General features: G+C 36.6%; 1 protein-coding gene across 2 annotated transcripts in view; it reads right to left on the bottom strand.

The window, feature by feature from the left end:
* Positions 1–15645: 15645 nt before the first annotated feature.
* LOC132616202 (5'-3' exoribonuclease 4) overlaps positions 15646–18287 on the bottom strand; it is a 50875-nt gene continuing 48233 nt past the window's right edge. For both annotated transcript variants that reach the window (XM_060330814.1, XM_060330812.1), the window contains exons 21-23: positions 18095–18170; positions 17129–17211; positions 15646–16960 (exon numbers count right to left, since the gene is read on the bottom strand). In XM_060330814.1, coding sequence (XP_060186797.1) covers positions 16225–16960; positions 17129–17211; positions 18095–18170 — 895 coding nt within the window. In that variant the 3' untranslated portion in view covers positions 15646–16224. The remainder of the gene's footprint in view (positions 16961–17128; positions 17212–18094; positions 18171–18287) is intronic.

Consider the following 18287-nt stretch of genomic DNA (forward strand, 5'->3'; position numbering starts at 1 on the left):
ATCATACTCATTATACGTTCATTCATTAATCTCAAACTCAAAATCATAGGAAAACCATTTCCATTTTGAAACATATTTACCTTTATATACACAAGCCCTTCGGCTATCAAAATAGTATATAAACAATGAGGAAATCGTGAGACCATACTACCCACACATAGAGGAAATCGTGAGACCATACTACCCACACATACGTATCTACGAGCCTCTACTGGAGTACTAGACATATGGACGGGACAGGACCCCGTCGTGCCTAAAATATATATATGCACAAAATCATAAGCAATGGTGTCACGACCCAACCCCGTGAGCCATGACTAGTGCCCGAGCTGGACACTCGTATACGTACATGTTGGATATAGAGACTGAAACTAAAGATAATATGGAAGCTTGCAAAAACATTAAAGGTTCATAACGTCATATATTGAGATAACCTATCTCCTGAGGAGTCACAACTAATGAAAACGTAATACGATACGCAAGCCGACAAGGCTGCCACTACATACGATACGATACGCAAGCCGACAAGGCTGCCACTATAGACGGGAATATGCTTAGCAAATCATATAGACACAGCTGAACAAACTTATACACAACCCACACATATGTCTACAAACCTCTAAGAGTATCAATAGTGAAATATGACGGGACAGGGCCCCGCCGTACCCTTGGATAAACATAAGTCTACATCAAAAGATCTGTACCAAAATAAGATAGGCTCTGGAACAATGGAGCACTCCAAACAGCTGAGCAGAAGTCCTAAGCTGGAGGATCACCAAATCGAGTATCTGTACCTGCGGGCATGAAACGCAGCCCCCGAAGAAAGGGGGTTAGTACGGAATATGTACTGAGTATATAAAGCATGTAATACAATAAGGAAAATCACAACTTCATAAACGATTATACGAGGAAAGTATGATAATCAAAGATACCAATGCACCTATGCCTTACGATATGAAAATCACGCATGTCTATATCATATACCATATCCGGCCCATTATGGGTCTTGGTGAATAAGTCATCATATACCATCCTCGGCGCCATAATCACATCATCATATTATCATATATATATATACATATACCGTACCCGGCCCTCTAGTGAGGGACTCGGTGAACAATGCAGTGAAACTGTGCACGAAAACATACCCGGCCCAAGACTCGGTGAAAGATATATTAACGGCATGCACGAGCAGAGTAGTGAGCAACCATATGCAAACTAAGTCATATTTGAGACTCAATAGAATAATCAAAATGAACTATCATTTGAAAATCAAAGATAATAGTCATGTCAAGTACCCTCCGAATGTCACTATAAATTATATCAAATAGAACTTCAGGAATCATAGACACGTATCAAGACAATATGAAATAGGTTCTGGACATCAAGAACATTAGCCATCCTAGTGTCTCTAAGAATAGGAGTTTCTTTGGAGCTTATACATTCGTCGTCTGTTGTCTTACGTAGATCATGCCAAAAAGAAAGAAGGGTTAGCTTTACATACCTTTAACGCTTATCCGTGATACAATACGTATATGCTGCCCGAAGTGTCTCAACCTATATTCAGACGTTAAGAACTATGGTTAAGCTACGGAAAGGTTCAAAACGTATTCCAACGTTAGTAGCTTATTTCTAGAAAATTGGGTGGCATTTCCCCTATATTGTTCATTTCCCTCATTTTCAAACCAACTATAACAACCAAATCAACATCAAGAACCACACGTTCAAGTACTATATCAAGACTAGCCATGACAAGATTCAAGAATACTTCGAACAGCCCTCATAACATTCCAATCAACCCACACATCACAACATTCAATAATCGACAACATAACGGCTACGACATATTCAAGTTACTCTTAATAATCTATAGCCATGACACTTCATCGAAACAACCTTATAATAGTTCAACAATTACAACAGCACAACGCATAATCTTAACTACACTTAGTCCTCCAATTTAACAAGAACAACAACACGCCCCAAACGGCCCCTAATTACAACATAACAATGCCCGATAATCTAACGAACATCTAAGAATACACCAAGCAGACCACATACGCTTCGTATACGATATTTTATACGCTTCTTTCATCCGAATTTGTGAATCATATCAGCAATAACACGACAACAACATCAATTACTCATACCCAAGAAAACTACCTAATATCACAACAAGTTCTTAAAACAGCCCATAAAACAAATTCAACTTCAATTTTAAATATCAAATTCCTTCACCTTCATCACATAACCCATGACAACAATAACGACAACCCTAATCAAAATTAATTCACCATTATTAAGTTAGAACAGCCCCCAACACGTCCCAAACAGAACCTTAGCATCAACACACACAATTCCTTACATCCAATTCCACATCCACCAAATTATACAAAGACCATACCATCTCTAAAACATGTAGGAGAGAATTAAATCTTACCTTAGCAAGCTTGGTCTTCTAACGTTGCTGAAATTTGCGGATTAAAATAGCCAATGTTCTTGCTGCCCCAAGGATCAAATCCACGTTGTTAATCACCTTGAATGTCTAGGATATCTTAGAAATTTAATTTTCCATCAAGACCTTAAGCTTGGTCAAGAACAGCCATGGCCGTGTGGTTCTCTCTCTAGTTCAACTAGTGAAGATGAAGTGCTTCTCTCTTAATTCAACTTTGTGAATGACACGTATGAATTATGAGTCATCTTTAGGCTATTTATATAAAAGCTATCATGTTGACACATGCCCCACTATGGCATGGACAAATCAGATTTGGCCATGTTGTAGTGGGGTCCATTCAGCCCACTAATTGATTTAATTAATCTTAATTAATCACTAATCACCACTTAATAATCTAATCATGGTTAATTAATCCCTAATCTCCACTAATAATTCTACACTAATTGTAATTAATTAACAGATCGTGCACTTATTAAAATCGGGGATTAAAAGTCCTTGTCTCATATCCCAAAAATAATCTTATCCTTGAATTTATGTCGATTAGCTCACGAATAATCCAATGTATAAAAATATGAGGTATAACAAATGGTACCTCCGGAACAATGGAGTGCTCTCAAGTCTGTTGATAGCTCCTATGAATCTGGATCACCTCCCTGTCTACCTGTGGGCATGAACACATCGTCCAAAGAAAAGGACGTCAGTACGAGCTTTGTACTGAGTATGTAAGGCATAAACAATAATAATACATCAATGAAATAGGGAGATATCAAATGAAGAACAACCTGTAACTGACTGTCAATTTTGATAGAAATAAAACGTACTAACTCACTTCATAAACATCATCATATCATGTATGCATATCTATATAAGCTGCCCGACCATATAGGTACGGTGTGATCATCATTAGCTCGCGTCCAGGCCTCCCGCGTCTGGGGTAACCATCTCATGCCACCCACTAATGGTGTCTGCCATGCCATCTAGACATGGTGTATATGCTGCCCGCCTTAGAGGTGTCTGCCCGGCAATATAGACGCGGTGTAATATCATCATCATGTACATCTCATAGGCTTATCATGATCTTGTCATACTCTTATCATAATGCATGCATAGGAACTCAAAGACAACTATACTTTATCGGGGTGACATAAGGTTGTGAACCCCCGATTCCATTATGGAGCATTTATAAGCATTCTGCCTCACCTTGAAGGAATTAGCACATAAGGTGAGTGTATACAATAAGCAACATCAATGGATCATAGTTAGAATCATTAGCTTTAGGATCTTTAGACTTAACTCATCATTATCACTATCATACGCATGACATATCTCGTGTCTGTATTTCATGTTAAGCTCCTTATAATCATAGGCTCATAATTACCGGAATGTAAGAAAGTCATGGGAAAATAGGAGAATTCATGCCTTAGAAGGAAGGGACTAGCCTCACATACCTTTTCGTTTAGCTATTCTATCGCTTGATCCTTCTCCTTCAATGCTCACGTTTCTACCTTCAAGAAAGTTCGTATTAACATTAGCTAATCGATTATATGAATGTGCTTACTAAAGCTAGAGAAAATTGGGCAGCATTTCGTTTGTTTATACAACTTGCCGCATACCATATACCAACTCCCAAACTTCTATAATAACATTCACAACATTATAACCAACAATCTTCATTCATCTACATTATCCACATTTCACACTTGCATTTCAATTCATCCATAATCAGGGTCATAATATACTATTACATTTACTCACACTATAGTGCTTATCCCATGTCCTTAATATCATCTATAACATAATCATAATCACAATATATCAAGAATCATGACTCATCCCAAGCTACTACTCAAAATCTCACTATTCTCCTCTTTGTAACCCATTTCTATCTCCTTTCATAATCTAAGTCTTTCAACCTCTCAATATCTTAAACAACATGGAATGATCATAAAACTTACCTTAGATAGTGTGGGAATGAGCCTTGAGTGGAAATACTTCACTTGAGCCAAAACCCTAGTTCACTTCCAATGGAATTTCTTGACTTGGATGAACTCTAATGAGTTTCTTACACTTGATTTCCTTGGTTTGATGAAGTTGATCACAAATCTCTCTTGAATTCTTGTGGAAGAAGTGTGGAGAGAAAGAATGAAATGAATTAAATGAGATTGGGTCCTTATATCAAATTTTAAAATCTATCCCGACACCATTCTACGGACCAACATACAATCCGTATCTTTTATACTGGCCGTAGATTTGGTCCAGTGGAAGACCCTTTCTGGGCAGAACATACGGCCTAACATACGGCCAGTATGTTTTATACGGCCAGTATGTTGGGCCGTATAATGCCCACCTTTTCGAAGTTCGTTTTCGTCGACTCGATTGATCTCCAATCCATATGGAACCTTCTTAACACTTGTTTAACACCTCATTACCAATCTAAGGGATATTATAACTCTTCTCCAAGACATCGTTAAGCCATCATTAACTTGGTATTCGAAAATCTCTCCCGATACACAACCTATACCATTCCTTTCTTGGCAAACTCTCTTCTCTTGCCCCAAACGTCTTTGAAATCTCGATTAAGATCATCAAATACCATTTCTCACTTATCGAAACATCGTATACTTCGTACCCTTCATTATTCTATTCACTGTGCATGAACGGAAAATTTTTCCAAGGTGTAACATCCTTCCCCCCTTTTGGAACATTCGTCCTCGAATGTTAAGCACTTGGGAATTCTACGAAAATTTTGCCAGAGCTTCCCTTGTAATATGACACTACCATCCTGTCACAACAGCCCATAATAACAATGCCTCACAAGGCCACAATATAATAGCAATACGGTTTGGCCACACACTACCAAAGAGCATAAAAAGAAAACATAATACCTCATAATCTTGTTGTTTCATCTTGGATCTCTTTCGGAAGTTGAAATAAGTGCGGGTATTTGGATTTCATACTCTCTTCCGCTTCCCAAGTCATTTCTTCTCGGTTGTTATTCCTCCATAAGACCTTAAATGATGCTACTTCTTCATTTCTAAGTCTCCGTACTTGCCTATCTAGTATGGAAAGGGGTACTTCTTCATAAGAAAACCTTTCTGTCAGTTGAACATCATCTATCGGAACAATTCTCGTAGGATCTCCAATACACTTATGGAGCGTTGAGACATGGAAAACCGGATGGACTGATTCGAGCTCCGAGGGTAAGTCCAATTCATAAGCTACTTGACCCACCTTGCGGACAATTTTGTAAGGTCCAATGTATCGAGGACTTAACTTCCCTTTCTTACCAAATCTCATCACTCCTTTCATTGGCGACACCTTTAAGAATACCCAATCCTCAACTTGAAATTCTAAGTCTTGCCGCCGGTTGTCTGCATAAGATTTCTGGCAACCTTGGGCTGTCAACAATCGATCTCGGATCACCTTGACCTTTTCTTACACCCCGTAAGAGTCCGTGCTACTTGACTCAAGACAAGAATGAATGAGTTAAGAAAGTTTAAGGAAAGTTAATCGAGTTAGTAGGAATATCGTTATATATATGGTTGTCTTAAGTATCCTGAGGTGACATGGTAACCTAAAGGATTTGAAATCATGTTATGAGTGCGTATACGAGGTAATGTGAGTGCCCTTTTGAAGTATTTGATATTATTAGTAATGATATAGAAGATGGACAAAAGATATGAATGTACTTTTGTAGGGTAAGTTGAGCCCTCAATATATTGGGTCATATAAGATCAATCGTACAGTGGGCACAGTAGCATATGAGCTAGGATTGTTTGAACATTCGAGGACGAATGTTCCTAAGGGGGGAAGAATGTTACACCCCTCGTTTTTGTGGTAGTAGAACCTATGGTTTCCTAGTCGGGTATGCCCTTGGAATTGAGATTTGTGTATGAGTTTTGGAGATAGAAAGTGTCTTACCCCATGTACAAGGGTACCAGCAGATATTCCTGGCAATTTACAGAGTTAGAAATTGAACGAATCGAATCGACGCGATCTGGACCGAATCAGAAAAACCTGTAGACACCAGTTATCGTCAACGGGTCATCGACATGGTCGATGGACCATCGATGTGTAGCATTGACAGGGTTCCGCAGCCTTGCATCTGCAAGCGCAGGTCAACGGAGCAAGTTGACGGACCGTAGACACGTCAACGGGCCGTCGACCCGCTCGTCGAACCGGACCGTTGTAGCTTTTTGGCTTCCAAGTATAAATAGGTAGTTCATGAACCTATTTCATATTTTTCCTCCATTCTAAATCAGAAAAACCCTAATATTTTCTCTCCCAATATTTTTCATCATATTAATGAATATTTGACAAGACCCGAACCCCGTAAACCCGAGCTTGTGAAGAAGAAGGTTGCTTCTAGGGTTTCTTTAAGGTTGTGAAGCTTGGAAAGTTGGAGTTGAAGTGATTCTTGGAATCTTAGACCCCTCAAGGTATGTAAACGATTCCTACCCTTGTATTTGAGTTAATTATCAAGAGTCTTAGTGGTTTTAAGTGAAGAGGGGGATACTTATGGAAGTGGTAAGTTGATGAAGGGTAAGATAATGATTTGAGGCTATTTTAAGAGATGATTGGGGATAGATTTGAGTATGTTTTTGATATATAAGTGTTGTTATTATTGCTGTGGTTGATGTTGGAGTGAATAGGAAGTTGAAGGGTTGTTAAGCTTATGAGGGAAATGTTGCCCGTAATTTGTTAAGCTCTATCCGTATTTAAAATGATTAGTAAGCGAAGTAAATGGTCTAATTAAGGCCTACGTTATCTTAATTGTAGACTTGCAAGTTCGAGAGGTAGAAGTTGGACGATTGAGTATACTTCAAGGTATGTTAAGGCTATCCTTTCCTTCTTTTGGCATGATCTTACGATATGAACCGACAAACGAGTAAGCGAGCTCCCATATTACTCTACTCTTAAAAGCATTAGAAGTACTTCAGTCTTTGATGTTCATGTACCCCGTCTATGATGGTTCCTTCTGTTCATGGGTCCAGTTCTATGTATAAAGTTATTCATGCATTACATTCATTTATATATATATATATATATATATATATATATATATATTGACCCGTGACCAGGAGGAGTTATATACGCAAGTATTATATGTATATGGAGTATGGGAAAATAGATAGGCGTTATATACGCATTACCACCTGATCAGCTGGTGCACATTAATGATGATATTGATTATGGCCGCAGAGGAGCCGATATGATATAATGAGATGCTATAGAGGCTTTACAGGCGTTATACACGCACATACGTCAGACGTTATAGACGCACATATATCAGGCGTTATATACGCACATATATAGATGTATGACCCTCATTGATAGGCATGAGCATGCATATTATGTGCCCGAAAAGGCATTGTTAGTTATACAGATTTGTGCAGATACAGGCAGATACTAGTTCATACAAGTACATGCAGTTAGTCATTTCAGTTTATGAGTTCAGATCTTATCCATGATTATTATGTATATCTGTTGTTCTTATGCCTTACATACTCAGTACATTATCCGTACTGACTCCCCGTTGCTCGAGAGGCTGCATTCATCCCCGTAGGTACAGGTAGACAGACAGGTGGTCCAGCTCAGTAGGACCTCTAGATCTAGCAGTGGTCAGTGCGCTCCATTTGATCCGGAGCTGCAGTCAGTTTTGGTATGTCGCCCTTTTGACATGTGTATGCATATGGGTATGACGGGGCCCTGTCCTGTCCTTTCTACAGCTTTCATTCCAGTAGAGGTCTATAGACAGTTGTATGTAGTAGTCAGATGATGTAGCCTTGTCGGCTTCTATTCTTTTGTGTACAGTATATGAAGCAACCTAGCTAGCTTGCACTGTTCTTCCACATGTTAGTGTATATATGCAGATTGTACAGAGTTTTGATGTTTCCCTTTTTGAGATTAGTTTATGCCATTATGGGCCCTTGATGTTTAGTAAGATTCATATATGAGTATAGGGGTGTTTGGTCGCTAGAGGTCAGACGCTTGTCACGACTCATCTGTTTGGGTCGTGACAATTATGGATGCTACTCTCGTCAAATACTTCTCAAAATAAAACCAAGAACTAAGACATGATACAATTCAACCAACCGAACCACTTCGAATGAAGAACATTTGAACTTCCAGACAACATGAATAGAGTAGTTATGGTAGGACGTTTCATTTAAGTTTCCAATGAAGGGTAGCGTACCAGCAGATTCATGCCAAAAGAATAAAGGGATAGCCTTAACATGCCTATAGTGCTGAATCTCTACTAATGATGTCGAAACTAGCCTCTTCTACACATTAATCTACAAGAAACAACAATAGCACTAATATTAACTATAAGAAGGCACAACAATGACATGACGAGCGGCAAGCTCGCCATACGAATAACTAGAACAAGAACATCCCCAAAAGTACAACACCAACAATTCACTTACAACTTTCAATCACCATCTCGTAGATTCTTACTAAAACAACACATCCAAAGCTTGAACAAGCTTATACACAAGAAGAGGAACCGTACCTTAAACGTCAACAACAATTCTTATCTCCACCTTACTACAACTTGAAGGGAGCTCAAATCCAGCAACCATGGGAAATACACGAGTTAAGCTAATACTATGGACTTTTCGAAGGGAAATTCAAGTTAAAAACTTGTTGAACTTAGCCTAGATGATAGGGAAACCATTAGAGCGTGTTTGGGAGCTTTTTGGATAAGTTGAGGCTTGAAAATGAAATGAGAAATGAGAGCACCGCTTGGATTAAATTTATAGAAATTTCCACCGCCATAGTTTCACGGTAGAAATACTGTCGTATAATGTTTATACAGTCCGTAGAAGTGAGGCGTGATTCATCAAAAAAAATCCAATATTTTGTTTCTAAATACGGTGGAGCTACTCAATTTATACGACCCATAAAATTGTTGTGCGATCCGTACTTGTACCCTAATTCATCCCAAGATGTTGAATTCGATGAAATTTATTCTCTTCGACTCGTTTAACCTCTAATCCTAACGACATTTCTTTTAAACCATAACTATCTTTATAAAAGACCTTCATCCCTCTTGGTTCGTATTGGTTTACTTACGACGCATCCTAACGTAAAAATACGAGGTGTATCACATTCGTGGAGATGAGCAGGTATGAGTAACTCCATGATTTGATATGGAAATGTTATTATGAGATAAAAGATTCCTTGTTGGGGAATGGGCTATGTATAGGAACATGTGCATTTCGATATTTTTACTCACACATTTTGCGTCCATTGCATGCTTTGTAACTTCATTCATATGTGCATTATGTGTTTCAAATGATAATTTAAATGCTACAAATAATATTTTTTATTATTAAGGGCTATAAGTGTCGTACTTGAAAGATTAAGAAATGAGACAAGAGGTAAGTAAATGTATATTTGAGGCAATATGGCAACTGAGATAGATGGTCTTATGCATGACCCTTCTATTTTGAAACCATTTGGCCAAATTGGGTATGTTCACTTATAATTTACCTACCTTGATCGGGGATAATTTAGCTCATTGTGCCTCTACTAATCTTGTTTATAATAGTATAGCCTGTTATGCCTATTCATTCTTTAGTTGGTGCTTTTTTCGTAGTTGGTTAGCCGCCGCACTCGATTGTATGGTGCAGCTCGTATGTATTGTAAGAGCTAGTGTGACTCCCCGTATAATGATAAAGTGATTTTCATTTGATAAATAAATTGTGAACTTGTGTACTCGCCTTTCACTTGAAAATGATATCATGACATGTATTCGTATGTTTCTATATATCTTGTCCCACACCATTTCGTGTTCATGTTATAACACATACTGAGTACCCATGAGTACCCATTGATGGTACTCATATTTTCTTTTATTGTGTTTTTTATGTCACTAATACAAGTGTTGGCACTGAAGGACATGCGAGCTAGGATTTTCCATCACCTCTCTTCCATTTTGGTATGCCTTGCCTAATGTTGCATGAAGGCTAAAGTCATTTCTTGCATAAATGCAGTGTAAGGCCGTGTACTCAAAGATCCTTGTGGTCCGGCCCTTTTCAGGACCCTGCTCATAGCGAAAGCTTCGTGCATCGGGCTACCTTTAAAGACTCCACACTTGTAACAATTGGTTTTATTTTTGACACGGGCATTCACATGATTGGTTTTATTTTGACATGGGCATTCACATGATATAATTTGTACAAAATAGAAAATGTACTATTTGACATACTATGTCGAGGCCAAGATGGATAATTTTCAACATATTTGATTTTTTTTTTTTTAAATTATGATTCACAACATTGGATAACATTGTTGCTATATACGGTTCCCTCGATTAAAGTTAAGGCATCGGATGTCAGTTTATCCCTCTAGTTTTGACAACATTATACTGGGGTGAAGCATATTGAACCGAAAAAGGGGAATTAGCTTGGCGAGAAAAGGGCAAGAACCCCAAGACCATTGATACTTCAAGCCAGTGCAACTGGTCCATTTGTCACACAAGAAACACGATACACCATATATAGTAGTTTAATGTTGAATTCAAAGCAAGAGGGAGATTTTTCTAGTTATGGCATGCAAATTTCATGCGTCGGAGTATCGTATAATCACAATGTTAGCCTGGAATGAAATATTAGAATCGTTTGCCGGTAGACGAAGTATTAGAAGGAAATGATTTTTTCTGAGTTATTGAAAGAAAAAGTTTTGGAGTGTTTCACTTGTATAGGTTTGAACTCCAGGACAGTCAAAAATACAAGTGAAAATCCATATATTGTCCCGAAGTTCGAAAAAAGCAGAGAAAATAAAGAAGTTTATCTCTGCCACTTTCCAATGAAGGGCAAAACGATCTTTGTAACTAAAAACTAGCTATTTTCAACATTTGAAACGCTAATTGTATTTCAACAACAGTCCTAACACTGGCTACTGGGTATATTTTACTTCAGAAAAGTGAGACATTGTTTTAAGGCGACCCAAAACAGAAATGCAATTCAGAAAGTGCATGCTTGGGCTGGATTATCAAAATTCTGTTTGTTTGCATTAAGAGAAAAGTTAGAAAGAAAAATACTAGGAAAAGAATAATCATGTTAATATCTTGCTTCAGAAAAAATAAATCTATCTATATAGAATAGGAGAGGCAAAACAATATGGTGATGCCAAGTATCATCACCACAAAACAGAAAATTTTAAAAAAACGAAAATTAAAAAAAAAACTGTCAATCCAGAAAAAACGAGATTAAAATAAAAATTAAAAATTGTAGTTACAACTTACGGTTTTTGAGATGGTTACAACTTGATCCCCACTTTATCGTAATTGCAGGAGTTTTTTTTTGTATAAGCAACTGTTATCACGGAATATCTTCCTATGGGAGGTAGTGTCAACATGATTGAGAACTCGCTGAAGTTAGCCTACGGGAAGAACTCAGACTTGATAAAAGATAGTAAATGCATTGCTGCAGTTCAAGCATTATCTTGGACTGGCGCTTGCAGAATTTTTGCAGACTTCCAAAAGTGCTTTAATTTTGTCCTGATTCACAGATTTATATTCCTGTTCCTACATGGTTTAAGTAGGTATATTTTGCTGCATCTCTGTAGCTTCTTGATTGATATTCCTAGATAGATTTTTGCACATTAAAAACATGAGTATGCATGCAAGTGCCTTCAAAAGTTTCTAATTTCATGTCATTTACTAATATGAGATTCTTGGCAGTCATCATAACATTTGGAGAGATGCTCATGTCCCCCAGAGAGCATATCATTATTGTCATCCTGAAACAAAGGGTTTGGACTTTGCTGCAATGACCCTAGGATAATTTGAGTAAGTATTAGCAATAATTCTTCATGACTTTTTCTTTATGAGATTCTTTTAATTCTTAATTTTTTTCTTTAAAATTATGAAACATGTACATATGATCCTATAATCTTTTGTTTTTTTGATGACATGGGAAACCGCAGCCGCTACCTTTCGGGTGCGACGAGCTCGACCCAGAAGACAAATCCCCTGTGTAATAGCTCGCAAACCACACAGGAGAGATAACCCGCACTAGGCAAGCCCCGTGCGACGAGCTCGACCCAGAAGGCAAATCCCCTGCTGTTGTAGGCAGGGAGTTTCGAACCTGAGACCTTTATTATGAAAACCCCATGCTCAACCAACTGAGCCACCCTTGCGGGTAATATGATCCTATAATCTAGAAATCATTAATTGATTGCTTAAGTGGGAGATTTTGGTCACAAAGTTTCCAAAAGTGAATTAGGACGACGAAGATCCTACCTATCCTAGAAAGTGGCAAATTAAGGCTCCCAAATAAGTAGGTTAAATTAGAAGAAAAAATGAGAGAGCGAATTACAAAGTGGGAAATTAAATCCTTTAAATAAAGGTGAAAGTCAATCACTAAAACTTTCCAAGTAAATAGGTTGGTTGCTTAGTATAAGGTATGATTTTACTTTTGAAAGTATCTAAATTTTGAAGAAAACTCCCGAATATCTATTTTCATGAATAAATGACAAAAACCTTTTTTGTCTAATAATTTCCTTTAAATAAAGGTGAAATTTAATCACTAAAACTTTCCAAGTAAACTAGAGAAATTGACCGCGCTTCGCGCGTTTATATCAAAAAACTAACTATGATAGAAAAATTAATGTTACAACTGTAATGAGAAAATAATATCTAATTAATTAAATGTTCTATTAGAGAGAAATATTTTTTCCTTCTTGATGTAACTTGAAAATAATCAAATAAAACAAACAAACAGAGAAGAGAGAGAGCAATACAACTTTAAGACATTACTATAATGTATCAATCCAAATTAAAAATTCATGCCTCATCCATTGTATTTATAAGATAAAGTACATCTTTTATAAAGTAAGTGAAAGATACAAACGATAAAAATTTCATTTCCTATAAAGATTATTTAAGCTATATATAGCTGGATTTGACCTTCCGTCTATACTAATTTTGGCAATTATAGAATAAAAAGACAATTAAATTCCCCCCCCCCCCCCCCCCCCCCCACACACACATATATTCAAGCTTCATATACCATGACCACACATATGACACCATCACTTTCATTGTAACTTAAATAAAACAATTTAACATTACCAAGAAAAATATGGTAATGGACCATGCTCTTTTCTATTTAAATTAGATAACAAATGATATAATAACTGAAACATGACACACTAATGGATTAAAGAAAAAGAAATTAATTTTAAAAGCCAAAACAGAAGAAACGGAGATCACATGATCCGCCAATGATGTTGAGAGAGGGGTGCAATAGAGATTTTTTTTATTTTTTATTTTTTACGGTACAGACATTTATAGTAGTACAAATAAATAACAAAAGGAATTTACTTAATTTTAGCTTACACTGTTCCCTTTAGATTGGATGGCAGATATAATCTCATGCCTTCATATAATTATAATAGTAGTATAAGATATATTTGAATGATATTATGAACACTTGCAAATAAATGGCAAAATTTCATTCGAAGTTGACCTTGGCAGAGTAGTAGTAACATCTTTGATAGTTGGAGAGTTACAGGGTAGGAAGGAACATTATCACTGAGAAATTTTTTCTTTCAAAGAATAAGATAATTAATTATCATTTTCAATACAACTTTAAGACAAATGATTACCATTCTCGATAGAATTTTAAGACAAATAAACCATGATAAATAAACTCCTGTTTGTCTAACTATTCATTTTCCTTTACAAATTTTCATTATCTTTCTTTCTTACAACAATAAATCAAAGAAATGATAAAAAATAAAAGCAAAAAAAACAAAGATAAACATGTTTGTTAATCAAAGAGAGGTGCCACACCACTAACTTATGTCTGTTCAGATTGAACTTGAATACATACACTCCACCTTGTTTATCAAAAAATCTATCTCACTCAACTAAATTTTCTCAATTTTCATATCATGTCATAGTCTCAAACTCCTCTTTGAACAATTATGAACTTCTGAAATTTAAAATAATATAAAATGAAAAATTTGAAACCAATCAAGCCACTTCAGAGTTTTAGTAAAAGTGTACTTCTAACTTTGTTCCTCATATATTTCCCTAAGAGAAGGTTCATATGTATCTCCAAAACATAACTCCTCAGCCGTGGGGAGAGTAAAGTTTTTTTGCTTTTACTAATGAGTTTAATGCACATTAATCACATTAACATAATTAAGAGAGTTAATGAAATGACTTTTAATCTTTTTTAACATATCACATAAATGAGAAAATAGAACAAAATGCCAAAAAAAGGAGAAAAAAGATAATTGTGTTTCTTGACCAAAGAGAGGTGTCACATCACCTTATTTATCCCTAGCTTTATATTATATATAGATAGGTTGGTTGCTTAGTAAAAGGTATGATTTTACTTTTGAAAGTATCTAAATTTTGAAGAAAACTCCAGACTATCTATTTTCATGAATAAATGACAAAAACCTTTTTTGTCTAATTTAATTATACATTATCACTATATAGAATAACATATTAATTTTCATTTTTTGATATTAAATTACAATGTTTTAAAAATAAAATCATATGGAAAACGACTTGGACAATTGAAAATTAACTGAGAATATGGTAAGGATGGAAAGTATAAGAGTACAATCAAGTTATGTGGATTTTCTTAGATTTAGAATTGTGTCTCTTGCGTCAACGGGATGATATTATTTATATAGAAGAAAAATATTGAAGGGAAGAAACGAGTAAGGAAATATTTTTTAATATATAAATAAAGAATAAATAAATTATTTTTCGTACTTTAACTTGAAAGATCACTAAAATTATTTTGAATTTAATTGAACTCCACCTATGAGATTACATCGGGTATGTAGTAGTTGTTGCTGTTGAATTTCATTGAAATATTTTTTTTTGTCCTAATATTGAAATGTTATTCGATGATTGTACTGTATCTATATGATATTTTTCCTTTGATTTTATCAAGTTTTTTTTTTTTTGGACAATATGTTAGTGTATAAATTTACCCGACGATGAAAAATTAAAGGCAAACAAGCATTTAGATTATGGAGAGGGCATCCTTGTAATTGGGTTCTAATGTGACACTGTTTATTGTTGCTTTTTATGAAGTTTTTTTTACTGGGTTTATTAAATTGAATAAAAAGACAATCATTTTTTTTTTAAAATGAATATGATCTACTGTGCAAGTACAAATACTAGTATTCATAACAATATCTTAACAATCATCTTGCATGATCAAAATTCAACCAGAAGCTTAGTATAATAATCATATCCTTCAAAAACCCCAAAGAAACACAAAAGAATCCACAAATTTACCACATGCCATGGTATTTCTTGTTTTGGATGCTGAAATATGAAAGGAAAACAAATTGACAGAACGGTGTTACAGCCCGCTAAACTTACCCGGTAGACCATTGTGGGTTTGGGGATTATGGGGGTGAAGGGAGAGGAAGACAAAATACACGTCTTACAAATGTCATTCATACCTCGTTGATTCTTTGCATCATAGACCTAGCAGGACTTGTTTTGCCAATTTAATCAACAAGAACAAGGCAACGAAATCTATTACTTGACCTTTTCCAGTCATTTGGTACAATATACTTGCCAGACCTCAAAGTGGACTATCATACACGGGGAGCGTGAACAGACTCCACCATCTTTGCTGCTACCAAATATAAAATACTGGAGCTTCCCGTCCATCTATAATGTTAAAAGAGACGAGACAAATCCTTCATGGGAGGATCCAGATATCCTCTCACTGTCTATGAGATTGACTATCAGCTGGAAAAGCAAAGCTCAAAGTAACTCAAATATCACTGTTGTATTCCGGGGAACTCTGAGTTGGCCGGCTTTTGATCTGGTAAACCTGCTTGACTTGCTTGTCGTACCCCAGCCCTCTTGAAGTTTCTTGATGCTTTACGTACATTGCTGTAGCTCCCCTTGCAGGTTTGTTAATCCACTGCAGAGGGGGTGAAGGAAGAGGACCCACATTTTGTGTGAATGGGGGTGGGCAGACGCTAGATAGTTGTCCAGAATTTGGCATTCTTGGCACAGTTGAATAAGACCTCGTTCTTGCAGCACTTTCGATTGTCAACACTGACATTTCATTTCTCATGCTACGATACTCATCTTGATATGAATGCCTATCTTGCATCCTGAAATTTTGCCTAGTGCTGTGCAACTCATAAGGGGGTGGAGCATATCTGGGGTTCCCAGATGCACCACGAGGCATAAAATTGCTAGAGAAATAAGAAGGGTCCTCAAAGAAACCACTTGCACTGCCAGCAGGTCCGGGAAATCGTGGCCTGTGATTGGCAGACAAATTCCTATGACTCATTTGATCATAGAATCCACCTTCATAGCCAGATGGTCCAGCTGGCCTTGGCCTATTCAAAACATGGTTGCCCGGGAAATTTCGAGAATATGATTGCTCCAACACTCCAAAATTTGTTCCACCAGGTTTGATATTCAATGTGTTCTTAAGCAACCGATGTGCTGCTTCTCCCAGTGAAGGCCCTGCTATTGCCCCCGGTACGGGACCCCTACATATAAAACAAGACAAACCACTCAAATCATCAGTTGATTACTTGTAACATTCACAAGCTCATTACTCACAACACAAAATTTCTGTTGTTACTTGGGTAGATTAACATTGTGAAAAGCAAAGACCCCAAATACCACAAGATACGGCAAAGGAGATCAGATTTTACCTATCTTTTCCTAGCTGGCGCCGGGCACCATGATCTTCATGCCATAATACAGGCAAAGGTTTTATATCAACAGCTCTCAATATCTGCAGTACAAATTTAAAAAGCTACACTCACAATTTTCCTAAAAGCAGCAATGCAGCCTATTCAACCAAACAGGACCTTAAACAGCAAAAGATGTGCCGCAAAATACAAGAAAAAATGAAGTGCAGATTAACTCATATTGAAGAAATATTAGAATTAAATAAAGGGAAATTCTCAAAAATATACAGCCCAACATAAAATGTTACACCACGTAGTCATATTTTCAGTTTATACAATGTTATACAACATTATACCTGGGGGAAAGCATATACATAATGTATCAACTTTGTATAAAAGTGTATTATAGTGTGTAAAAGGTGTATACACAAATATGGGCTAAACCGGGTAGCAAACTCAAAATATGGGCTAAAGCGTGTAAATATTTTCTCCCAGTAGACATAGAGCGTAATTTTCCGAACTCAAGCTCCCCTACATCAGGAAAAGCTTGAAGAGCAGGCATCTCTTTTGAGTAAAAAAGTGGCAGGGCATATTCTAATCAATAGAAGGAAACACCACCTAAATAACAACACTGACTAGATCAAGTTGGAACTGGAACCCACTTTATTTAGACACATGCTGATTCAAATAGAGAAATTGAAAAAATAAATACATTACGTATTCCTGTTAATTATATATCTGTCATGAAATTAATGGTTAAGCAGTTTTACGATTGGTTATTTATCTTTTTCTTTTTTTTTTTTACCCCTCCCTAGTAGCTTTTTCACTTTTGCCCCCTTGGTGACTCATACCCACAACCTCAGGGTTGGAGGTGGAGGGTGCTTACCCTGAGCAACCCTGTCTATGATTTGGTTATTATTGTTTAAGAATGCTCCCAAATGTACAACAGGCAACAGCAACTAAGCAAATGACGGATCCTGTACAAACCTTTTTGGGCATAAATACTCCTTCTGGAGGCCTCGGAATGTGCTTATGAGGTACTGGATTCAGAAAGGTAATATTTCTGGCCACAAAAAAAAAAATGAAGGTAAAAGAGGTACTTTCTCAAGCAATTAAAATATTGAAGATGTCATAATCACAATTTGAAAGAAGGGTAGAGGCCTGGAATTGCCGCAAGGGA

This window comes from Lycium barbarum, chromosome 10 (assembly GCF_019175385.1).
Source record: "Lycium barbarum isolate Lr01 chromosome 10, ASM1917538v2, whole genome shotgun sequence".
NCBI lineage: Eukaryota > Viridiplantae > Streptophyta > Magnoliopsida > Solanales > Solanaceae > Lycium > Lycium barbarum.